We start from the raw sequence: 26,444 nt of genomic DNA on the forward strand, positions 1-26,444 counted from the left end.
CAGCTGCTTCTATTTCACATTCAGCCCCTTGAGTCTGTTCCACTATTCAATAAAATCACAGCAGATTGGCTTGTTTTGAATTCCATATTCTCATTAACCTTGAAACTTTTATTCCCTTGTCTAACAAAAATATATCCTCGTCCTTTATGACTGACCCTCTTATCAGTGGGAAGATTTTTTTCCTTCCAGTTACTCAATGTCCTAAACGTTCATTAAACTTTGGCAGGCTTTCCACAAAAAGTGATCAAACATAACATTTCGGAGTTACAAGCAATCAAAACTAATAATCATGAGGTTTTCTTTATTTTAGCTTCATGCTTTATCAGATTCTTTGGAGACCATGAAAGAAATATGCATACAAACCACGAACAGCTGATATTAACTGCCTGTTAGCCCCCTGAAATGTAATTTTTAAGATCAGTGAGAAATTGAGAACCCAGCCTCTTCCTGTTGCAGTACCAGTCACTACCACCAAATGGCAGAATAGATACACAGTCTCACTGTACATATAAAAATGAGACAGCTAACCTCAAACATCAATGATGATTTTCTAAAATGCAATGTTTTGAGGCATTGTTACACTGGTAGCTACCAATCTTATAAGGAAGTGTATAGGTTGCAGACTAGCCTGCACAGTCAGCACTTACAGTCCAAAAATCTCCAAGTGGAGTTCATGTTTCCTTACTGGAGGCTTATGTTGCTCGACTGATTGGATGTGAGGCTTGAAAAGGATTTTATTTAAAGTTCCATTACCTTTTTTGGGAGAGAGGAAACCAAGACATCAAAATCAGTCAGCATTATCTACTTGAGAACGAAAGTGACGAAGTCCCAAAGCTTGTGTGTCGGTCGACACATGGCCCCACAACACTTACCTCTTCAGCCCTTGCAAATAAAAAGGCCTCAATGAGCTTACCTAAAAAACGCTTAAAGCGTCTTTTTCCTGAAAGAAAAATCCCCCTTCCATAAGTAATTTTCCATTTGTGCGGGAAATCTAGAGTAAAGGAGTCACGTATTTTAAGATCAAGGTAAAAATTTCTCAGCAAATCTTGTTGAACCTTTGGAACTCTCTGGCCCCAGAGCTGTGGAGGCCAAGTCATTGAATATATTGAAGGCAGAGCTACACAGATTCTTGAACAATTGGACAAACATTTTCTCCCACTTAAGATGCCTGTTTTGTAGCTTGGAAACGGTTGTGATGTCCAAGTAAGAACCATGAAGGAGTTGGGAAGGTGAAAAGAGGTGAATTTCAAGGACATGAAAGGGCGATGATGTCTGTGCGTGCAGGACCCATTTGTTTTTAAACTTGGATGGAGCTCCACAGAAGCCATCGCTGTCTTGGAGGTCATGACCCCAAACAAACATTCAGCTCATGAACTTGCTCAAGATCCTGACTTCCACTTCGGCATATCCTGCCACTGAAGAATTGAGGAGTAGGGCAAGCTGACAGGAAAGCAGAGTACTCTTGGCTCAATATATTCACAACCTTCTGCAAGTTATGATAGGATAGTGGAAATGATTCATTCAGGAATGAAACTAGATTAGAACAAGCTTAAAAATCTGCTTTCTCAAGCTACTAATTTGTCAGCTGTTCGCTAACGGTAAAAAGGTTTCAACTGATTTGATCAAGGCTCCTTAATTTTGAACATTCATATCAAATATTGTCTTCACCTTCTCTGCAATTCGAATAATCTCAATTTCTCCAATCACTCAATCTACCAGTCACATCCAATTAAAAGCCAACACTCCAGTGCTGAACTGAGGAAAGATAGTGCTGTCAAATGTGCAGTTTTTCCGCTGAGATTTTAAACTGAGATCATACCTGCCTGTTGGAGTAGATGTAAAACAGTTCATTGCCATATCTGAAAGAATTAAAGTCATTCCCAGTGTCCTGGCCAATATTTATCCTTTAAATCAACATCATGGAATTGATGATCATTATATTGTTGTTTGTGGGATCTAACTGTGTACATCTGGCTGTTATTTCCTGACAGTAACAGGGAACACACTTCAAACACCTCTGTGAAAGTGCATGGAGACATCCAGTGGCAATAAAACATGTCTTATTTTGTACCATTCTAGTAAATCTTTGCAGCACTGTCTCCAAAGTTTGTACATCCTTCCTAAAGCTGATCTGCAAAAGAAATAGTTAACTTTGTACTTGCTTTATGGTATCAATACACAGAGTTAATAGGGTATAGAGGAGGTGGGGCAGTCAATGTTGGAGTAATGGCTGTGATCAGCTCGGCCAGGACTTTCTTGAATGGCTTGTTCCCGCTTTATGTTTTGATGAATTCATTTTTTGGGTATGCATTTTGAGATGTAGGAATCAATCTGCATAAAGGAAACAATCAGAAAACAGACAGTTCTAACAATTCCACTGCCAGTTGCCATGTTTTATTCTACTAAGCAATAGGACTACTCTCCTGTAGAAGGGTCTCCGGACCCAAAATGTTAACCGATTTCTTTTCACAGATGCAGCCGGACCTGCTGAGCTTTTCCAGCAATTTGTTTTTGTTCCAGATTTCCAGCATTTGTAGTTATTTCGTTTTTTTTCCCATTTAGGACCACAACTACCTTTCTTTGTGCCAAGTATGACTCCAACCCTTTCCTGTCAGGCCTCCCAATTTTCTCTTCAAGTGATTCTCTTCCGAAAACCATATTGGAATAGGCTTCCAACATATTTTCTGGTGCCATTACATAAACCTTGGTTCAGTTTGGTTGAACAATTAAGCAACTGGATTGCCATATACAAGAAAGTCAAAATTAATACAAATTATCTTAATCCAGCAAAATATAACATGTCCCACAGAAGGATGAGTGACTACTTCATGTTTAAGGGATGACAGTGCAACCTTTATAAAACAGTGCTCAGTCAAGGACAGGTTTGGATGACAGAGAATACTATTTTCCTCATAAGCCTCTCTGATTAACTATTACTCTCTCCAAAGCCAGGTGAAAACTACTCACATTAGAGGTCTGAACTTGTGTCTGGGAGTTGCAGGCCAGAATATTTGCAGGTAATCTGGTACGTTCGGAGAAATGTCTTTCTCCCGAGTCCCTTCGTTCAAACTACCACCTGGTGCAATTCAAAGTCTATAAACTAGAACCAAGAGGGAAGTATTATTGGAGAGATTTTAAAAACACAGAGGCAATTTTATTGGCAAATATAACCTTTTAGGAAGACAAGAATTTTCATTTGTTAGTTATATAGTCAAGTTGAGTCAACAAGATGGGTGCTGACTTTCGAAAGACTGGCCACTCATTAGTTCCCCTCCATTCAAAAATCAGCTACCTGCTGTCTTCATGACACACTGGTAGGCTTAACTGGTAGCAAACAAGAAACACAACACTACTTATTGGAAGAATCCCTATCTGTTATGCCTGATTGGCTTCACAGACCGCACACCTCAACCAATCAGGCATAACAGGGATGTATCAGTGCATTATGATTTATAGCTGCAACACCTCCACTGGTTGAAGAATGCAATTACAGCATGACATGTTTACATATGCAACTGACATAGGATATATGGCACACAAAGAGTTCATTCAACCCGACTAATCCTTGCTGAGGCTTCTGCTCAAGGCATTTAAAAAAAAAAAAAATCATTCATTCAAGGGATGTGGGTACCACTGGCTAGTCTAACATTTACTGATCATTCCTAGGTGCCCAGAAGACAATAAAGAGTCAACCAAATTGCTGTGCATTTAGAGCCACATGTAGGCATAAACATTCTTATATCCATATTTTAATAATGAAAACAAATAAATAAGGACTGAATATATAATCTATGGTCTTATGATATAAAGGGAGGATTGAACTACATCAGTCTGATCTGGTCTGTACCAGAAGATTACACCTGGCCTCAACTCCCAATGGAATATCAACTAGAGCAGCACCCATATCTGGTTCCTCAAGATCAACCATTGTTTGCTCCCGTTAACTGAGTCAAAAAGTAATTTATACTGGAGACCATGAGAATTAACAGAGTACATCAGCAATTTCAAGCAAAAATATATTTATTTCGGCGACAAATGCTGCAGCTGCTTACAGTCAAACACAGTCGATTGGACCTGATGAGACAAAGCAGCAATCAAGCAATCACAAAATGTGGAGTTATCAGCATGCCGCGATTTACAACATTATCAGACCATACAGTGTAGGCAATGGAGAAGCTTCTTACATTTAGCTTGTTTCATTTACCAAGAGAAGAAACTGCCTGTGGACATAACTTGGAACTGGCTGCTCTCACCCAAGAGAATGGGACAGTTTTAGGCTCTTAAACATACAGATGGCTGCCTTGGGTCACTTAAAACAGAAACCACCACCCCCCCTCAAACCATTCTCTTCTCCCTCCCAAATTCAGCTAGTTCTTGGATCAATCAGACAAATATTTTAAGACATGACAGTAGATCACCCTTATTTCAACAGAAAAACAAACACGAAAATCAATTCACGTTCTAAGATCAGAGAAGCATTCAGACCAAAGCCCTAAAATGGTTGTACACTTTAATATACAAAAGAAGGCACTTTTCCAGAATTATAAATTTGATTTAGAAAGATGCACATTTTGGATCTCAAATTGGACAGGGAGCAGAACCACGTTCTCTACAATTTAAGGATCATGAAAGAATGGGGAAAAATTTGAGTACACCAAAAAAGTTCTTACCTACATACCAACTATATATAATGATAAAGTATTCACATTAAATATGATCTTACAAACTATTTCCCTGATTAAAATACAAAATTAAACTGTTGGATGGCTTTTACTATATCCTTGCCTTCTTGGGTCACACGAAGGAATGAACTAGACTTTTAGCAACACCATGGAATTAAAAGTTTCTTCAAAAGCAATGACAGAAAGATCAATTCTGTAAAATCCATCGTTTGTAAGACAAAGGAAGTGTTGGAATGGTCAGACTCACAGCTGGAATTAACAGCAAGACACTTAAAAAGGTAGAGATTTGAATTTTATCCATTTCACATGCCCATCCGGATACTCTGAATAATCTGGAAGATAGCTGCGGGGGGAGAAAAAATATTATGTCAGTTTAAAAATCAAATTAAAAGCAAATGACAATCTTGGAAAGATTATAGTCACCAGAGCTGTTTTTGTATTTAAAAAGCAAGGTTACACAAGAACAGACACGAGTAGAGAATCTACTTGAAGGAATCCTGGGGCTGGAAGGAAACTGAATTAATTAGCAAATTTTAAAATGAGAAGGCTGGTACAGCTTTAGTTTGAACACTAATCCAATATTTTCAGTGTTGGAATGAACTGTAAGTTAAATCATAACAGCCAAAGCAGGTTTAACTTAAGACATTGGTGCATGGCCCCAGTTTCAATTAACATTTAGAAAGCTGTCACTGTGCTTAACAACTGTTGGAGCGGAGAGGAAGTGCATGCTGTTTAAGTTAATGGCCATCTGCTGATTTGCTTATCAAAATGATTTAAAATAGATTTCTTAGTTTGAAGAGGGAAATGAAATAGGTAGCCATGAAACGCAGAATTGTCTGGTGGACTTGTACAAGATGCACATCAAGCAAGCTGAAAATACCTAGTACATTATCTTCCAGGAAATACTGGCGAAACAAGATGTTGTTACTCCATGTAATATGTACAAAATAAAAACCGAGTTTTCCAATGTCAGATGTGTCGTCTTTAGGACCTGTAAAACTACAACATGGTGCAGTGATTATAGGTTCATTTTGTGTTAATAACCAATGTACAGTTTGAGTCTTTAAAAAAGAGAAGTCACGAATGTGGCACTGAAAGCATCCCTTTTGCCAAATCATCTCTGGTGTTAAACGCTTCCAAATGACCAATTTCTGCACCAAATGGTGCACTCTCTTATATGATGGAAGATGGGAACCAAAGCTAAATACTGGAGGACGAATGAGTTCGATTTGAAGCTTTCTTTATTACAGATGATCTGTTGATGGGCAATATTGTCAAACCTGGAGTTATTGGTTGGTTTGCCAAGCTGACTGCTTTTCATGCAAATGTTTTGATTCCCTTCTGGCTGACATTGTCAGTGCTGCCTAGCCTCCGCTGAAGCGCTCTTGTACTGTCCCGCTCGGAATTTATATGGTCCAGTTTGTCATGGTGGGCAGTCTTGTTTCCGGTTTTGTATTGTAGTGGTATGTAGATGGAGTCTATCTCAACATGCTTCTTTATCGCATCGGTGGTTGAAAACCAGGAATTCTCGTGCTTGTCTTTGTTTTGCTTGTCCTAGTACTGTAACTTTGTCCCAGTTAAACTGATGTCCTTCTATGTTGGAATAGATTGAAATGACGGAAAGTTGGTTGTGCTGTTTTGCTGCGAGTTGGTGTTTATGTACTCTGGTGGCGAATTTCCTGCCTGTCTGTCCTATGTCGTGTTTCTTGTAGTTGCTGCACGGTATTTTATAATGTCACATTTGTCCTGCTCATTGTTGGTATGGGGGTCTTTCGCTTTTAAGCGTAACTAGCAGAGTGTGGCTGTTAAGTTTGTGTGCTATCATTATTCCAAGAGGTCATAGGAGTCTTGTAGTCAGCTCTGAGGGTCGGTCACTGGACCCGAAATGTTAACTGATTTTTTTCTTCACTGATGCTGCCAGACCTGCTGAGCTTTTCCAGCAACTTGTTTTTGTTCCTGATTTACAGCATCCGCAGTTCTTTTGTTTGTTATTGTTGTCAGTTCTGATGTATTTCTAATAAAGGGTAGAGTGGCCAGTGCGTTGGGGCGTACAGTGTCTTCTTGGTGTTGTTTATTTGCCAGGCATTGGCAGATGAAGTTGTTGGGGTGCCCACTGTTTGTAAAGACTTTGTATAGGTGTTCCTCTCTGTTTTTGTGCAGCTCCGGGGTGTTGCAGTGAGTTATTGATAAGTTAATGTGGACTGCCACAGTCAACAATAGTGGTGTACAATTACACCGTTCGTAGAAGGATGAGCACTACAAACATCCCTATCTTACATAATAGGGGAGTCCAAAACATCAGTGCAAAAGACAAGGCTGAAGCATTTTCATCTAACTTCAGCCAGATGTACTACATGGATGATCCATCTCAATGCCCACCTGAAGTGTCCAGCACCATAGATTTTAGTCTTCAGCTTACTCAATTCATTACACGTGATAAAGATGAAGGCACTAGAAATGGCTCTGACAACATTCCCATCATGAGCACTGAAGATTGGTATTCCAGAACAAGCAAGGTCTCTACCCAAGATGCTCCAATACAGATACAATACTGGCAATATGGAAAGTTGCTCAGCTATGTCCCAAACACAAAACAACAGGAAAAAACAACTATGCCAATTACAACCCCCTCAGTCTACCCTTATTCGAAGCAACGCAAGAGGTTGTTGATAGTGCTATTATGCAGCAATTGCAAAGAAATAACCTGCTCATCGACACTCAGTTTGACAAGGCCCCTCAGTTCGAGATCCCATTAGCACCTTGGTCCAACTTTGACAAAATAGCTGAACTCCAGAGGTGAGGTGACAGGGACTGTCCTTGAGCATTCAAAGGAATACAGCACAAAGAAAATCAAGCAAAATTGCAGTCAACAGAAACAGGGGAGAAAGGTCTCCACTGGTTGGAGTCATATCTAGCATGAAAGAAAGATGGTTATGGTTGTTGGGAGGTCAATCATCCAAAGATATCACTACAAGAGTTCCTCAGGTTAGTGTCCTGGGTCCAGTCATCTTCAACTGTTTCGTCATTGACTCTCCCTCCATCACAAGGTTCCACCACCTTCAGCACCATTCACGGCTCCTCGGATTCAGATCGTCCATATTCAGATGCAGCAAGATGTGGACGATAGCCGCACTTAGGCTGTTAACTGAAAAGTCACATTTGTGCCAGACAACGATCATCTCCAGCAGAGAATTTAACCATTGTCCCTTGCTGTTCAATGACACTAGCCTCGCTGAATCCTCCATTACCAATATCCTGGGGTTACCGCTGACCAAAAACTGATCGAGATGAGTCATATAAACACAAGTTAATACTATGGATGCTGGAAATCTGGAAAATATACAAAAATGCTGGAGAATCTCAGCAGGTCTGGTAGTACCTATGAAGACTGAAAAAGTTAATGTTGAGTCTGATATGACAATTCTTCAGAACTAAAGGGTTTACAAATGGAAAGTGAGCCTTATACATATGGTAGCTTCTGATCTGCTCTTGAGCCACGAGTTGGGAGGCAGTTAACTCACCTCCTGTCTCCCCAATACCTATGCACTATCTCCAAGGCAGAAGAAATATGTTTGATGAAATGGTCTCCAATTTCTTGAATAAGTGAAGCTATAACAACATTCAAAGCTCACACCATCCAGCACAATACAGCCTGCTTGATTGGCACTGTATAAACTGCCTTCAACACTCACTGATTTCATCATCATCACAGTGGTAGCAATAGGTAGCATAAGATACCACCACCCAACCATCTTCAGTTGCTTCAACGGCCTTTTCCCCAACATCAAAAAGGTCAGAAGTGGGGATATTCAACAATTGCACAACGTTCAACAACCACGTTTGCGGCTCCTCAGATACTGAAGCAATCCACGTCCAGACATTAACAGTGTGGAGCCGGAGGACAGAGCAGGCCAGGCAGCAGGAAAGCTGATGTTTTGGGTCAGGACTCTTCTTCTGAAAGGTTTTTCTGAAGGGTCCCGACCCAAAATGTCGGCTTTCCTGCACCTCTAATGCTGCCTGGCCTGCTGTGTTCCTTCAGCTCCACACTCATCTCTGACTCCAGCATCAGCAGTTCTTACTATCTCACCATGTCCAGACGTTAGTAAGTTTGCAGATGACACCAAAATTGGTTGTGTGGCAGACAGCCAAGAAGGTTACCTCAGAGTACAATGGGCCATTGATCAGAGGGGCCAAGGAGTGGCAGCCGGAATTTAATTTAGATAAATGTGAGGTGCTGTATTTTGTAAAGGCAAATCAGGGAAGGACTTATATACTTAATGGTAAGGTCCTGGGGAGTGTTGCTGAACAAAGAGACCTTGGAGTGCAGGTTCATAGTTCCTTGAAAGTGGAGTCGCAGGTAGATAGGATAATGAAGGTGTTTCGTACACTTGCCTTTATTGGTCAGTGCATTGAGCATAGGAGTTGGGAGGTTATGTTGCAGCTGTACAGGACATTGGTTAGGCCAGTTTTGAAACACTGCATTCAATTCTGGTCTCCCTGCTATAGGAAGGATGTTGTGAAACTTGAAAGGGCTCAGAAAAGATTTAAGGATGTTGCCAGGGTTCGAGGTCTTGAGCCTCTAAGGCTAAGAAGGCTGGGGCCATGTTTCCTGGAGTGTCGGAAGCTGAGGGGTGATCTTGTAGAGGTTTATGAAATCATGAAGGGCATGGATAGGGTAGGGACTCCAAAACTAGAGGGTATAGATTTAAGGGGAGCATGGAAAGATTTAAAAGGGAACCAAGGGGCAATGTTTTCACGAGGAGGGTGGTGCTTGCATGGAACGAGCTGCTTGAGGAAATGGAGGAGGGTGGTACAATTACAACATTTAAAAGGTATCTGGATGGGTACATGAATAGGAAGGGTTGAGAGGGATAGATTAATTTAGCATATCTGGTTGGCATGGATGATTTGGATCGAAGGTTCTGTTTCCAAGCTGTACAGCTCTATGAATCTACCTTGTTGCATTTAGACAATATCCAGGCTTGGTCTGAAAAGGCAAGAAACAATTGTGCCAAACAAATGCTGAGTAATGACCACCTTTTGATTAATAAGAGACAATCACCCCTTGACATTGAATCTATTTACCATAACTGAACAGTCCACCATCAACATCACGACGATTACCGTTGACCAGAAACGGAACCGGACTAGCCATATAAACACTATGGCTACAAGAGCAGGCCAGACACTAGGAATACTGCAGTAAGTAACTCACTTCTTGAATCCCCAAAGCCCGACCAGTATGTACAGGGCACAAGTCAGAATTGCAATGGAATACTCTTCACTCGTCTGGGTGAGTGCAACTCCAGAAAAATTCAAGCAGCTCAACACCATCCAGGACAAAACAGCTCTCTTCATTGGCACCATATCCACTTACATCCACTCCCTCCACTGCTGCTGAGCGTCAGTGATATGTACCACCGGCAAGATGCAGTGCAGAAATTCAAAGCTCTGCCAACAATACCTTTCAAACCCACAACCGCACCCCTCGAGAAAGACAAGCAAACGATACAGGGAAACACCACCTTCCTGAAGATTTTCCTCCAAGCTCCTCATCATCCTGGCTTGGAGATATATTTTGCTCCTTTTGTGTTAGTGGGTCAAAATCCTGGAATTCCCTCCCTAACAGCATTGTGCCTACCTATAGCACATGGACTGCAGTGATTCAAGGCAGCAGCTTACTACCATCTTCAAGGGCAATTAAGGATGGAAAATAAATAATGGCCCAGCCAGTGATACCCACTTTCCGTGAGCGAACAAGAAAAGACATTCCACCTGTTACCTCTACCATCGACAAGGACAACGGCAGCTATGTTTGAGTGCACGACCATCTGTAAAGTCCCTCCAAATCACATCACACTGACTTGGAACTATATTACTGCTTTTTTACTGTCACTGGGCCAGGAATTCCGTTCCAAACAGCACTGTTAATGTATCGCCCAAGGACAGCAGTTGTTCAGAAGACAGCTCAAAGTAATTAGGGATTAATAATAAGTGCTGGCCTGGCCAGCGACATCCACATCCCACGACTAAATTTTCAAAAGTCATGTTTTTATATCTTATTTCAAACTCCTCCGTGACAGTACTTGCTTTTTGGCTAACCAGTTAATTCCTTTTTGAAATCTTAAAAGCCTCAAAACTCCCATAAAACTTTTTTTTTTCCTCTTTGTGTAATCATGTCTCAAAGCTAATCTTTGGAACTCTGATAAAATTCTGATGAATCTGTCCAAGGCCAGCAGGAAAGGTCTGTGAAAAGCATGGCAGAAAGCTGAGCCTTTATTTTGCAAATGTCTTATGTATTCAGTTTAAAAGCATGGTAAATGAATACGTGGCAAAATTGTTATACTGTAACCAGGGCAATGTAGAAAAGTAAAAATCAATAAAGCAGCATTTTTTAAATAGGGACACTGTGACCTTGCACAGAGTAATGTTTGATCAGTATTGTGAAACCTCTGCCAATGGACATAAATATAGTACTGAAAGGAGAACTACAATCTTGATCACCAATTTCCCCAACTTCTCGTTTAACAGTTAAGTTTTTGCAGAATTCCCCATGGAGTGGAAACAGGCCATTCAGTCCACTGAGTCTACACTGATCCTCTGAAGATCAACACACCCAGACCCACCTTCCCTGTGCTATCCATGTAACTTGCATTTCCCATGGCTAATCCATCTAGCCTGCATCTCTGAACACTATGGGCAATTTAGAATGGCCAATCCACCTAACCTGCATATCTTTGGACTGTGGGAGGAAACCAAAGTACCCAGAAGAAACCCACACAGACACTGGGAGAACGTGAAAACTCCACAGTGACAGTCACCCAAGGGTGGAATTGAATCTGGATCCCTGGCATGGTGAGGCAGCAGTGCTAACCACAGAGCCACCATGCAGCCCTTTTAATAGCTTCTTGCTTTGAACATCTTTGAGGATGACAGTTTATTAAATGACTAGTATTGACCTTTCCTTCAGGATCTGCTAGAGCATATGAATGCCTATTTGAAAATAAACCAACACTGCTGACACTGGCAGTGCGCCAACTGGCCCTTCAAATTAAGGTGGAACCACTAACATAATTAAACCAAAACAGCACTGAACAAAAATGAACTTAATTTAAAATACTGTTGGCATTCATGAGACACTCCAATCTTCCTATGATACCCAACATTTTGGGAAGGCATCAAGGACACTGCACACTCCTTATCAAAGGAGCCAGATGCTGACAAGAGAACAAAGCTAGCATTCTGAACAACATGTTCGGCATTAATAGTAGGTCACGCTCACCCTGAACTCATGAACAGACCTGGCCAAGTCCAGGGGTAGGCCTAGGGAAGGTCCTACAACTTCTACTTCATGCTGCCCCTCTCACACAGGACAACCATAGACCAGGAAGTGCCAGCTTTGTTACTCATTCATGGATGTGTCGAGGCCTTGTCCACCAAGTGCCCTCAATAAGGTGGGGTGAATCACGACCTTGATTCACCGCAGGTACATTCAGTGCTGATAGAGGGTCTACAGGATTTTAATCCAGCGACAAGTGAAAAAAACAGACAAAGTTCTAAATGAGATAGTGTGGAGAAAGATGGAGTAGGTTGGGCCTGTAATCATTTAAGTTTAAAGAATGAGAGGCTATATTACTAAAACACAAGATTCTTAGGAGACTTGACAGGGTAGATGGTTGTTTCCCCTTGTCAGAGTCTAGGACCAGACAGCATAATTTAAGAGTAAGGGGATACCCACTTAAGAGATGAGGAGGAACTTAAGAGATAGGTCTCTGGGTTTGTTGTTACTGCAGAAAGCTGTTGAGGTTAGTCATTACAAATATTCAAGGCTCAGACTGACAAATTTGAATCAATAAGGTGTGATGCGAATGTACCCTGTGTGTTCTGTGCTGTTTCTCTTGCAGAGGAGTGTTGCCACAGTAGTGTTGGAATGTCTCCTTCAGACAGGTAATTATTAAACAGCTTTTTTGTCCTCCCTGGGTGGTGGCTTTTTTTTTTTCCAAATTATGAGTAGACAGGGTCAGGGCTCACACATACCCAGGAAGGCTTTGAGTTTTGCTTCCAGTTAGTCAGAAGGCTTTTCTGCTGGCTGCTGAGCTAAAAGCTGGAGGTCCTGGCTGCCACAGTGAAGTCTGAGATAGCGAGGCTTCCTCTTAAAAATCAAGACAGTCAGACTGTTACTTCTGGACTGGAGTGAGACAGGACATGAGAATCATAACAGTTTTGCTGTATTGCATTTTTGTAAAATTGAGGGTATGTGGAATGCAGCAGACATTGGAACAGATGATTAACGGTTACGTTATCTTGTTAAATATTTCAACAGAGTTAAGGTTACGCCAATTTTTTTGTATTTTAACAGTGCTGTAAGAATAACTTGTGTTTTAACTAAAGCGTGGTGGTGGACCATTTGGAATACAGCTCCTTACACTTGCTTTTAAATAAACATAAAAGGTTGAGTCTAGACTATCTCCTTACAGTACTGTGAATGTTGGGGGTTAGAGAGGAGATCTGGTCTGGTCTGTAACATAGGGAAACAAAGGTTATTGAGAAAAAGGAGGAAAGTAGAGTTCAGGATTATTGGATCAGCCACGATCTCACTGAATGGAAGAGGAAACACGATGGGCTGAATTACCTACTTCTGCTCCTACATCTGACGGTCTTATTGACAGAAACAGACAGCAACAGAATCAAATTTAATAACATTTTAAAATGAAAATTGGATGAATGCTAGAAAGGAATAAAGTACCAAAACCAATTGGGAAATGGCAGGTACACAGGACTACTCAGACATTTTTTTGCCTTCTGAGGTACAGTGACATCCTTCTATGCTATATGATTCTATAAAAATATACGTTCAATGTGAAATCAGAGTTTCCAGTCAGCCAGGACAGAGAAGTAAAGCCACTCACATCTCAGCAGGTCTTGCCGAGAGATCTGACAATCTTTGGCCAGATTTTCACTTCTATAGCCCTGTTGTCCAACTGTAGCCGATGGTCACTGATGGAGGTTGCATTCACAGCCTGGAGCCTGAGTGAGGTCATTAGGGTGCCCACGCAATCTAGTGCATTAAATAATCTACACAGACACTGTGAACAAACGCAAAGCACCAGATAAAATCACTAAATTTATCTAGCTATTTCTAAATTGGGAAAAAAGTTAAAGATTGGGTCAAAGTGAAAATAGAACGCAAGGCAAAGTAGAACCCTGTCAAATATCGTAGGCAGAAAATGCTGGAAGTACTTAATGGGTCAGGCAAGAGTGTGGAGAGAAACAGTTAATGTTTCAGATTGTTGAATCCTGAAGGGTCATCACCCTGAAAATTCCACTAGTTTGTTTTTATTTCCATTTTGCAGCTGCTGCAGCATTTTATTTTTCTATCTATTTTTCAATTTTTTTTTTAAAAACAGAGCTCAAAGTTCTAATCGACAATTCAACAGCACTCAGCAATCATGATCTTTTTTCCCCTGGGCCAGTTTTGTTATTCAATCAATTTTATGAATTACGTTGCAGTTAAAAACCCAGTAACACCTAATGAACAAGGTGCTCACCTTTAAGGGGTGTCAAACCGTAGCAGCATGATTGCTGGTTCTGGGGTCAGCCACAGGAAAGACAGTCCTGACTGACCGATTGCAACTTTACGATTTCTGCGCTAATCTGTGCTAACCCAACATCCTGACACTGCAGTTAGTGTTAAATGCGCAACCAATGGTGAAAGGCGACCATCAATGCAGTACACCAAACACCCCCAATCAGCAAAATCTGGGATGTTGACCATTATTTCTCTTTCACATACTGATCTGATGCTGAGTGAAGGTTCAAAGGTGCTTTAAGGTACACGAACACATTAATAAATTGTCCCAAGAAACGGTTAGCTGTCACTGAATCTCATGGAATTGAAGGCACATCATGGACCTACCTAGAAAAGTGGTCAAGGAGCATAAGATATCAAGAAGGGATTGCAGACATGCAGGTCCAGTAACTAGTAGACTGTGACTAGCAACATTCTACTAGGATATGTTGGGACCTGAACTATTCACTGCATTTATCGACTTAAAATGATGAGGTACAAAGACACATAGACAAGTATAGCAATGATGCAAAGGGAGGTGTCATTGCAAATATGCAGGTGGAATCAAAATTTTAATACGCCTTAACAATTTGAATCAATGAGCAAAACTGTGGGACACATTGACTGATGTCAACAAATGAGAGATCAGGCATTATCGACCTAAAATGAACAGAACAAGGCACTTGCAAAATAGTGAATTAATTTAACAATTTTAAAATCGAAGACTGATTTGTTTTTGCAGTTGACAAAAGCTGGTCTATGGAGTTTGGTCATTGATCAACCGTTATCCCATTAAATGACAATAGACTTGAGGTTAAATGGCTTACATCTCTTCCTATCAGCTTGGCGCCCATATCTGGCATTTTCTTTGATGGTTAGCTGGACATTATTTTCACTAATTCAGTATACACCGCAAGAAGGAATTATTACCTGTTAGAAACCTTGCTGATTTTTAATTATTTGTTCTATTCTTTTATCAATTATGGTCTGGAGCTGTGAACTTAAAACAGACCTGAAAATGAGCTTTGGACTATGGCCAGCAGCTTGTGTTGAAACAAAGAAGAGAGAACAAACAAACGTTTCTTTGTGAGGCCACAGCTGGAGGTTAACTGCAGGTCAGTTCTTGGTCCAAAGGTTCTATAGGGTCTTTGATGGCGAAGTATGTTTAAACATATAGCACATATCTGGCTATTAACAATGTCTGCACTTGGGAACTAGTTCCAGCAAGTCTGGGAGAGACCTTGTGCTCAATCAGAAGACTGATGTTGAACAGTAACTGGGTCCTCCTGAGGAAGACTGTCAAACTAATATGGAAACGCAAATTGTTTGGAGTGTTTTCTGGGAAGAATTTGACCGTTGATGCTACAGCATGAAGATGTGAAACCTAACCTCCTGTTATCAGCTATTGGATATTCGGTGATTGGAAACTAAGTATCCCAAACTTCCTCTGAGTGAAGTGAAAAGGAAGCCCTGACAGACATCTTCAGAAAACCAACCCAAAAAAAACCTATTATCGATGGGTGTGGAACAATGCATTGTGAAAAACCACCTAAGAAATCTAATCAATTTTGTTATGTTCTTTTATTTATCCCTTAACTATACTTGCTTGACTATCTTTTGTATGAATGCGACTGAAAATAAAGGCTACTAGGTTTAAAATCAGAGAAATCATTTAGACTACTTCGTTGTTTAATGTTGCTCCACTAAAGTTACTGTATTGCTAATAAATTGTTAAGCCCTTTGTTTACACTACAAAGCTAGGTGTCCAGAATTGATTATTTAAAGTGTCTGGGACTGGTTATTCAAAAGTCTGAGGAGGAACCACTGAGGTCAATCTTGAAGATATTTGAAGGTTTTAATTTACTGCGTTGCAAATAAAAAGGCTGACTTGGTTTGGTTGCCTGTCTCCGTGTTGTAACATGTCTTTGTGAAGAATAACAGATGTGATATAGGTGGTCTATTTCCTCTAACGCAAGGACAGAACCATAGCAAATATATTAACATCTGACCTTCGAAAACTGACTAAAGCTTCTCCACCCACTGCTCCACATAATACAAGGTCACTTTTAGATAAAGCTGGTGGAGTTGGGGGCAAAAATAAGTCAAGGTGACCCATACATCTGCCAAATACAAATATAGCTGTGCTGTCAGAAAGGCAAAGCTGATAAGATATTTCCTCACAAAGGACTGGAATGTAGAAATGAACGGAATCGGGTAATAAAATCATAGAACACAGAGGTCATTTGACCCTCTGCTTTTCAAACAATTAGTACGGACAAAATCCAATTAGTCTCACTCCCTTATTTGTTTCCTGTAGTTATACAAATTGTTCCTTTTCAGATATTTATCTGATTCCCTTTTGAAAATTATTGGTGATTCTGCTTCCATTATTCTTTCAACCATTCCAAATCACAAAAATGGTATAAACAAAAAATTCCTCCTTCCTCTTTCTTTTGCATCAATTATCTTAATAACTAGACTGTGTTGTAGAACAGAGACGCCCTAGGGGCTCAGGTACATAGGTCTTTGAAATTGAGTGTCACAGGTAGACAGGATAGTTAAGGAGATATTTAGCATGCTTGCCTTCATTGCTCAGACCTTTTGAGTATAGGAGTTGGGATGCCACGTTGAGGTTGGTGAGGCCTCTTCTGGAGTACTGTATACATTTCCGATCACCCTGTTATAGGCAGGATATTATTAAATTGGACAGTGTTCAGTAAAGATTTACTCGGGTGTTGCTGGGAATGGAGAGTTTGAGTTATAAAAAAATAAGCTGGGACTTTTTTCATTGGAGCGTAGGAGACTGAGGGGTGACCTAATTGAGGTTTATACAATCATGAGGGGTATAGATAAGTGAATAGCAAAGATTTTTCCCTAAGGTGTTGGAGTACAACACTAGATGGCATTTTTAAGGTGAGGAGAAAGATTTAAAAAGGACATGAGGGGCAATCTTTTTTTAAAAAAAAAGTGTGGTTAGTGCGTGGAATGAACTGCCAGGGGAAGTGGTGGATGCAGGTATGTTATAATGTTTGAAAGACATTTGGATAAGTTAATGAACAGGAAAGGTTTGGAGGGATACGGGCCAAACACAGGCAGGTAGAACTAGTTTAGTTTGGGAGCACGGTCAGCACGGACCAATTGAACTGCAGGGACAAAAACAGAAGTCAATGGAAAAGCTCAGCAGGTCTGGCAGTACGTGAAGAAAAAAAAATTCAGCGTTAACATTTTGGTCCAGTGACCCTTCCTCACAACTGCTGGTAGCTAAGAAAACATCAATTTATATGCAGAAAAAAGGGAGAGGGGTGGGGTAGGGAGTAAACGACAGGACAAAGGATAGAGCCCAAAGAGAGAGAAAAGCAGTTGGACAGACAAAGAAGTTGACAACAACCTAGCTAGGAGGGTGAATAGCTGTTAATGTGGATTTTTAGTGACTAACAATAGGGGTAGTGTAATGGTAGGCTATGTGATAACAAGGCCTGGTGTGTCGGGTAGGGGCCAGGACATGGGAGATTTAAGCCCTAAAATTATTGAACTCGATATTGTGTTGTTCTTCCAAGTTGCGCTGAGCTTCGCTGGAACACTGCAGCAAGCCTGGGACAGAGATGTTGGCCAGGGAACAGGGTGGTGTGTTAAAGTGGCAGGCAACTGGAAGCTCAGGGTCTTTTTTTTTTTACGAGGAGGATGTAAATGTTCTATGAAGCGGTCATCCAGTCTACACATCGTTTCCCCAATGTAGAGAGACTGAACCAAAGGGTCTGTTTCCACAGGTTTTGACTCATCCAGATCACACCTGCACAACGAACAGAATTTGGTGCAAGGAGCAGGAGCAGCCCAGTCTTACATTCAAGAAAGAGTGCATTTTCTGCATGAAAAAAGGGGAGCAGAATCTGAGACTGCAGCAATGTGGAATGGAGGAAGCTGAATTAGCTTCACCAGATCTGTCATGAGATAGTACTGGTAGTTAATTTTCAAAATATGAGGAAATATTTTGAGAACATCAATAGCATCTTAAAAATACCATGGCTAAATGTCACACTAAGAGAATAACAACGTGTTAAAAGCAACAGGTCATGTGGAATATTTACCAAGTTAATACTTAAAGTGTAAAGTGTAGTACCTGATTTAATTATAAGTAATCCTAGACTGGACCAATTTGTTCCTTGACCAGTAACAATTTTACATTTAGCAAGCAGATTCAAAATATTACTTTGGGGAAAATCAAACATCTTCACTGGGCTATACCTGATACTAACTATACCTAATGCTTACCAGACTCCTCTTGGCATGTCACTTGCACCAAAATAATTCACACTACTGCCTAGCAAGAGAAAGATGTATATATCAAATATACAAGCAGCCTGCTTAAAAAATAAAGGTACTTCAGACATCTTGCCAAATTTTTTTAACTTGTGTCTTTGAAGGTCATGTTGCAATCCAACATGGCAAAACTCAGGAGCCAAATGGCAACAAATGCAACATTAAAAAAAGATTTCTAATCAGCTCTCCTAATTCAGTTACAAAATGTTATAGAGAACAAATGTTTGGATGAAGCAAGCCTCTCAGTTAATTTAATTGACAAGTAACTCACCTCCTACCTTCCAAAAGCCTATCCACCATCTAAAACGGCACAGACCAGAAGTGTGATTGAATGCTTCTGCCTTGCACAGACGAGTGCAGCTTCAACAAGACGAAGTCTGACACCATCCTGGACGAAGCAACTCACTGAGTGGCATCGCATCCACAAGCATGCGCTCCCTCCACCACTGATGTTCAGTAGCAGCAGCACAAGAGCAGCAGATACATGGGAACTATACCATTTGTAAGATTTCCTCCAAGTAAAGCCATCCGGACTCGGAAATATATTAGTTATGATTGTCCAACTCTTCCCTTTTAAGAAATATCTTAAAGTCTAAAAGCTCCCACTATGACCAGATGTTTGATCACCTATCCCCATGTGTAAAATGTCTCAGTCAAAACTGCACGCCACTCCCATGAAATGCTTTGAGATTAAAGATACACTCAGTAATACACTCAGCATTCTGTTTGCTTTGACAACTGCTGCTTCACCGCTAAATGAAAAGGGTCACCGGACCCGAAATGTTAACTGACTTGTTCATATCAGATGCTGCTAGACCTGCTGAGCTTTTCCAGCAACTTCTGTTTTTGTTCCCGATTTACAGCATCTGCAGTTCTTTCCATTTTTGTTTCGTATTAATTCACTGCCACATCTCTTTTAGGCATGCCCACCTTGAAGAAGCTCTGCTCCTCTCTCCGACAGGATTTCCATTCCAATCTTTCTTCTTGCCCACCGACATTAATTTCACTCTCACTCCTGGTGTTTGACCGAGTATTTGCTAAAATTCATTTCTATTGCCATATCACATTCCTCGGGTGACTGCCTCCGGCTCAGACTCACCCCACGTGGATTCCAACTGAAGTTTCACCCCTCATGTTTTGAATCCTCCCAGGATCACAGATATCTCCGTGACGTTCAATGCTCCACAGTCAGCTGCGCTCACCGCATCCCAAAATGCGCACTCAGAGCCACGCAGCGTCACATGCACACTCTCGACCTTTCAGTTCTGAGGGAGGGTCACCGGATCCAAAACGTTAACTCTGATTTTTTTCTTCACAGATGTTGCCAGACCTGTTGAGCTTTTCCAGCAACTTCTGTTTTTGTTGTTGCTTCACCATGACTGGTTAGTCAATATATTCCAGATCTCTTCCATTCTCTCAACTAGACTAATCATCATGATTGATTTCTCAAATGTTATTTTTCTTATAGTGCACAAATTGATTTCTCCTGACCTATTCTATCCACTTAGAGATTGTCTCGGTCTGTCATGAGCCCGCAGGCTCCACCCCAATTTAATACATTCCCAGGATATTTGATAATTTTGGAATCCAGGTCACTTATGTAAATAAGCAAGAAAAAACAAAGCCCAAAACTATAAAGTCATAAATAGCAGATTATCTACGTTAACAAACTCAATAAGGAACTGCTGAGAAACTTCTTTTAGAGATGGTGAGAATGTAGAACTGGCTAACTAACAGTAAAAAGCAAATAACAGATGCCACTGGGGGAAGCTAGGTTAGTACATGAAACAGCAAGGACTATGTTATGCTGAGTGATCAAAGTGAGTGAGTGCAGGATCTTATGGAGCAAGAAGACTTGTTGAGCTGAATGCCTTTCACTATGGTGAAACATTCTATGTGAGTGCCCAACACCAATCCCTGACCACTCCATTCAACCTTTCCCCCTCAGAGGACAGTGCTCTGAACCAATTGTTCTAGGACAGCTATGATTCAGGCACCTACTTGAAAAGGATGACTGTGCATGTATGTCCAATTCACAAAGGATAAATCAAAACCCAGGCTGTTATAAACATGTTAGCTGCTCCCAAGTGATGGAAGATAGCTTCAACCAGCCAAGCTTTTCATCAAATGAATTCCATCAGGAATGCAAACCTCAAACACTCAGCTACAATCCAGATATTGACGTCAGGGCTTCAGCATGAGAGGAAAGGCAAGAATCCGTGCCTTCAACATTCAGGCACTTTCAAATGAGGAGCCATAGCAAAAAAAAAGATAAATGAAACCGGGTATGGGGCGAAGAAAAGTCAACTGAAGGGGCGAGGAAATAACAAACCAAAATGATGCCAAGATATCCAAAAAATGTGGTGGTGGTGGTGTGGGAAGTAAAAATCAATCTTAAAGAACAAGCAAGACATGAGAAAGTCTGATTTTCAATTAAATCAAAACAAATTAATTCTATTATTTACTGGACATCAATTTCTGATTTAAAGGCAAACTGCCTGAAAAATGACTGCAAAAAATTGAGAAATTACACCACTCACCCAAATGGCCGCTAGCCTCTGCACATGGGCAGACAGTAGTGATGCCAGCTGAATGTGACATACTTCAGGATACCACCATGAGCATATTGCTGGCTTTGCCACGTTATGTGCGCAGTGACGTCAGTGCTAGCACATCCTTAGACTGTGCCAGTTTTACGTCATGTTAATTAGTGTTTAAAAGCAAAGGCCAATGCCACCTCCCCACACAAAACAAAAACACCATAGCCACTTTGACCCAACTCCTCAGGCCAATTCAGTCGAGGTTGTGTGCTGACAGCAGTGGATTTTAATAGCTGCCATGGAAAAAATGCACCAATTAAGATTGACAGTCAAATGTCAGGTTTTAAGTTGCTATCAAGTACGAATCTTAGTTTTTATCTTCAAATTGATATTTTTCAAAATTATGTCGCAACGAATGCCAAACAAGAAGCTACAATTCAACATATCTTTTTCCAGCAATACTCAGGTTCTGGGATGGCAAATGACTCCTTACATTACATTTTGTAAAGTGCATTATCCAAGACAAACACGTTAATCATCTACGAGCCATCAATATCATTAAGCATTTTGAAGCAGCTTATCTTCACTATTGAAGACTCATGATGGCGGTTTTAGCCAGATTGTATTCTCAATTATGCTATATTACACACAACATCAATGTTGATTTAAACAAACGACTTGAAAAATATTAAAAGTTACCTGATCCACAAACAACAAAAATGAAAAGTGCCAATAGCCAGGGACCAACTGATGATTTTTCATCTGGTGTTGTTTTCTGGAATGACAAACGTGCTACTCATTACTTCACAAACATATCCAGCATCAGTTATTTCAGTGAGTAAGTTTGAAATGATGAGGTCCTAAATAACCAGAAAGCATAACATTGCTTCTTATGACTGAAATACACAGATTAGCTAAGTAGTACAGCACAGTAGCTCAACTGATAACGATAAACACAAGTAGAAGATTCCAATCGGTTCATCATTGCCCTATTTTGATGGAGGCATCATTAAGCTTTCAATCAATTAAGACAGAAATACTGACATTACCACACAGAACAGTATACGAGCTCAGGGATCATCAGTGGCTCATAAAGGCTAATCAATTCATATGGCGAGGAATTTGGAAAGACTGTCGAAAAATGAAACTGAAAATCAGAGCAAGGGAGGGAATGATGTCACAAATGGGAACTGAATTTTTTTTTAAAACTAGGAGTAGTGAACAGACTTTAAAAGGCTTTTAATTTCAAATTTTCTGGCACTAAAAATTTAACAGAACTTTAGCAGAGCCTGAAGCTTTCTGTGCAGCATAAAGTCCCTATTGAGATAGGGTTTGGAAGGGGAAAGAAATTAATTCTCTTGAAGCCCCAATTATTAGTTGGGCAATCTAATTATTGAACCATGTTAGAGGTAAATTTAGTTGAGGCTTAATTTATTATTAGCCATAAATCAAGCAGTTCCACAGGGCAAAAAGACAAGTGATTTAGTTCAATTTTACAGCACACAGAGACACAAAGACTAAAACTTACCGAACTTTTGGGAACATTCCCTCGTTGTGTGATGTTTTTACTGTGTTTCTCGTTTGCCATCCGGATTCTCTGTTTGGCCACCATTATTTTGCTGGGCCAAACTGGTTTTGTACCACACAAGCTGACTAAAATTCAGTTTAAAAAAAGAGAATTAATTCCAACTTTAAGAAAATTAATTTCAGTAACCATGTGGAGAGATAATTTGGATTTGTAGTAAAAACAAAAATCACTTAAAAAGGAAATTACAACTTCAAAAGATTCACTAATCTGTTTAAACTTTTCTGTCATTTGTTCCTTTCTTGGATTTCTCAGTCAATTGTGCTGAACAGATCCCACAGCATTTACTAAATCTTTGATTAAATCCATAACCAAAATGACCAAGGATGGTCTGATGACTTCTTTTTCCACCTACCTTGCAGCAGCAACATCCCTGCAAACATAGCTGAACTTTTAATTATCTTCACAATCAGTAGCAGCCAATACAGGATGCTACACGACAACCAAAATTAATCCTTATCCCACCACCCAGGATATGAAAAATTGAAGAGGGGATAGTACATCATCTCCATGAGATTGCATTAAACTCCTCTCCTTAATCAGAACCTGATCTGCTTCAAGTCTGTGCCAATTAAAGTATGCATACTGTCCTCAAACCAACTGCACACGGGTAGTAAATAAGTAACTATTTTTCACTTTTAATGGATTAAAAGGCAACATTGTCAAAATTGAGTCTTGAAATGACAGGCAGTCAATACAGTTTAGGAAGCAGTGCCGAGGTATGTAAATAAGCGAAAACCCAGACCAAGTGAACAAGCTACTCAAACAACCCAATGTTAAGAAACAAACATTCTGCATTTCTTTCTCCACAGCCTCTATTTTGTAGGGCTGGCCATTTGCAGTATAATTATAACCTAACCTAACATAAAGACAACTTGCATTTATACAGCTACTTTAACGTGGGGGGAAAAGTGTCTAAGAGATTCAGTAAAAGATGAAAATAGATGCTGAGACAAAGGAGGACGTTCTGATAAGGTGACCAAGGTTTTTTGACAAAATGATAAGAAATAAAAGTTCAAGTTTTACGGAGGGAATTCCAGAGTTGGGCCCAGGCAGTTAATGACATGGCCAACAATGCAAAATGAGAACAGCCTGCATAAAAGACTGTAATACAGATGAACAGAGTTGAGCTTTAAAAATCTACTGAGATAGGACAGACAACACCAGTTTGGGATTTAAATATAAGAATCAAATTACAAAAAGGGAGACATGGAGAAATGGAGAGGGAAATCAAGAACCAATACAGGCTAACAAGAACAGGTAGGTAATGTGAATAAGACTGGAACAGGATAGGCAGAGTTTTGGGTAAATTGGAGCCTGCAGGTAAAGATAGGTGATCTAACCAAGATGGGAAGTCAAGAATTTGTGTTGGAGGATATATGGGCAAAAACAAAAGTCAAATGTGTATGAAAATATTTCATCCAGTCTGGATCAGCATGGAACTGTGGCCATGGACAGGGCTGTAAAGACGGATGAAAATCAACTTTATCAGGTGCAGGACTTCATTCTTTCCATGTTTTAACTGAAGAAAATCGCAGTTAATCCAGGAGTGAATAATAATCAAGTAGTTCAATAACAATGTTAATAGAGGGCACAAAAGGAGTCAATATTGGCATTAGTTTGGTAACAGCTCCACTTTGCACAACTAAAGAACAGCCTGCAGCTGCACATTCTTGGGGAACTTGAGAGACAATGGAAATAAACAGAAAGAGAAACTTTTGCTCAAGATTCATTTATGACTGGACAGGCAAGAGTGAAATTAAGTGAGGACATTTCCACCAAGTTGGACAACACAGGAAAAAGTCAAAAGGAGGACGATACGGTTGACCATGTTGAAGGCTACACAAAGGTCAAAGAGAGAGCACCCAGCATCCACAAAGTGTGGAATTTATATCTTTGGATTGGATTGCTTCAATGAAAGGTCAAAAACCCCATCTGATGAAAGAGCTCATTTGCTCCCACACATACCTACTGGGAAAAACATGCATTACATGCTAATCCAAATCTTCGTAATACGAAAGACAATTTTTATTTTGAAGCAGGTCACATTTCTTCATGCTTATTTTAAATGTCATCCACAGCCAGAAAAAATACTGCCAATTCAAAAATAACTCATACACAAATTAACGCTAATTCTGACTGGTCATTAAAACTTCTGATATTTACAGATGAAGACTATGGAGGCAATTTCTCATCTTCAGCCAATTTCTTTTCTTGCATGGAAAGGCAGGGGCAAGACAAGATTCCAAATGGAGGACAGGCACTTGTTTTCCAGGCTATCACCCTCCCCAATGTAAGCAACTGGCAATTTAGCACCATCTGTGCTCTGGAATAATTAATTAGGTATGCATTTTTTTTTAAGTGGGGCATAATGTATGGTGGACTTTAAACCAGAAAAGGGTCAATTTAAAACTAAATAAATAGACTGTTTTTCATATTGTTTGATTAAATCTCTTGTGCTTCAACAAAAACAACCAAAAATGAGTCTGATTTTTTGGAGAAGCACCATGTTATTGTGCTAAAGGCTTCATAAAGCTAACAACCACAGATGGCATAAAAAATGCACAAAAGCCTTAGCTCAATCTTGAAATCATGACACACTCTTGACCTAATTTCTAAACTATTGTACCGTTACAACTGACTTTTACCAGTACCTAGCTGCATGTATTGCTCCATACAGGAAGAAAACTCATCAAATGCACACTTACAAAGAGAGGAACGATTGTTATGACCTTAACTAAGAGATAAAATTGAAAAGATCTTTGCCTCAGAGGCAGAAGGTTTAGGCTCTGGGATCCGAGTGAAATATGTATATCATTGAAGATGTTTTATTGGAAGTTTCAGTTCTTCAGATTATAGATTGATTAAAACAAAAAAAAAAATCTGTGGTACGGGACTCGGGTGATTGGAAATCCTGTGGAATATTCAAATTGTTTTCTCAAGAGTTCTGAACAAAATTCTGCACCCAATTAATAACAAGTCACATTAATGGACTATTCATTGCGTTGCCATTTGTAGAACCTCACTCTGACTAAATCCCATTTGCCCACATTACAAGAGTAACTGCCCAATATAATCTCATTCTACCTGAAATATCTCCTAAAGAGAGAAGGCTCCTATACAAATTCTTTTATCTTGTCTTACATGCTACATACACTGCAGCACAATAAGCCTGACATTTCTGCCCTAAATGCTTGAGATAGATAAATGACAAAAACATTGGACAAAACAAAAAACAAGGGACGCAAAACAAAATCAAAAGTTGCGAAAGCAAACAACTGATCCCCAAACGCAACATTAATACTAAATAGTAATCAAGTTTGCACAAGAATTTTTCATTAACGTATAAATATTTCTAAATCACCACACCTACGACCCTCTTCAAGGCTGGGGTGAGGTGGACAGGAGGGGGCAATCTTTCAAAAAAAAACTGTATAACTATCAATCCCTCAAAAATCTATTTACGTTTTGCATCTTTGATGTTGATTTTTGCACCAGAATTTGATTTAAGGCATGCTAGTGAGAAATGCAACCTCTTTCAGCAGCAGCTGTCCAATCAAGGGTATTAAACAGCATGAGAAGGTGAAGGAGTGATAAAGGACAACTACTTCAGACAAAATGCCCATTTTCAGGTACATGTAAACAAGAAGAATTAACACGTGTACTTATAAATCATAAAAGCCTGCCCCCAGCTCCTGCCCCATGGTCCGTTTGGTACATTTCAAGCCCACCTCACCCTCGTCCGTTTGGTA

The 26,444-nt window shown here is 40.1% G+C and overlaps 1 protein-coding gene and 1 long non-coding RNA gene across 6 annotated transcripts in view; both read right to left on the minus strand.

Annotated features, from left to right (window-relative positions):
* Positions 1 to 281: 281 nt before the first annotated feature.
* LOC125484757 lies at positions 282 to 3,655 on the minus strand. The gene is made up of 2 exons (XR_007263575.1): positions 2,968 to 3,655; positions 282 to 2,331 (listed from the first exon to the last, which is right to left on the minus strand). It is a non-coding gene; the product is annotated as an uncharacterized LOC125484757 (long non-coding RNA).
* Positions 3,656 to 4,002: 347 nt separating this feature from the next.
* LOC109916818 (stress-associated endoplasmic reticulum protein 1) overlaps positions 4,003 to 26,444 on the minus strand; it is a 22,989-nt gene continuing 547 nt past the window's right edge. For all 5 annotated transcript variants that reach the window (XM_020516565.2, XM_048604814.1, XM_020516566.2 and 2 more), the window contains exons 2-4: positions 22,636 to 22,760; positions 21,807 to 21,882; positions 4,003 to 5,025 (exon numbers count right to left, since the gene is read on the minus strand). In XM_020516565.2, coding sequence (XP_020372154.1) covers positions 4,985 to 5,025; positions 21,807 to 21,882; positions 22,636 to 22,719 — 201 coding nt within the window. In that variant the 5' untranslated portion in view covers positions 22,720 to 22,760 and the 3' untranslated portion in view covers positions 4,003 to 4,984. The remainder of the gene's footprint in view (positions 5,026 to 21,806; positions 21,883 to 22,635; positions 22,761 to 26,444) is intronic.

The sequence above is a fragment of the Rhincodon typus genome, chromosome 13, assembly GCF_021869965.1.
Source record: "Rhincodon typus isolate 14 chromosome 13, sRhiTyp1.1, whole genome shotgun sequence".
NCBI classification, from domain to species: Eukaryota; Metazoa; Chordata; class Chondrichthyes; order Orectolobiformes; family Rhincodontidae; genus Rhincodon; species Rhincodon typus.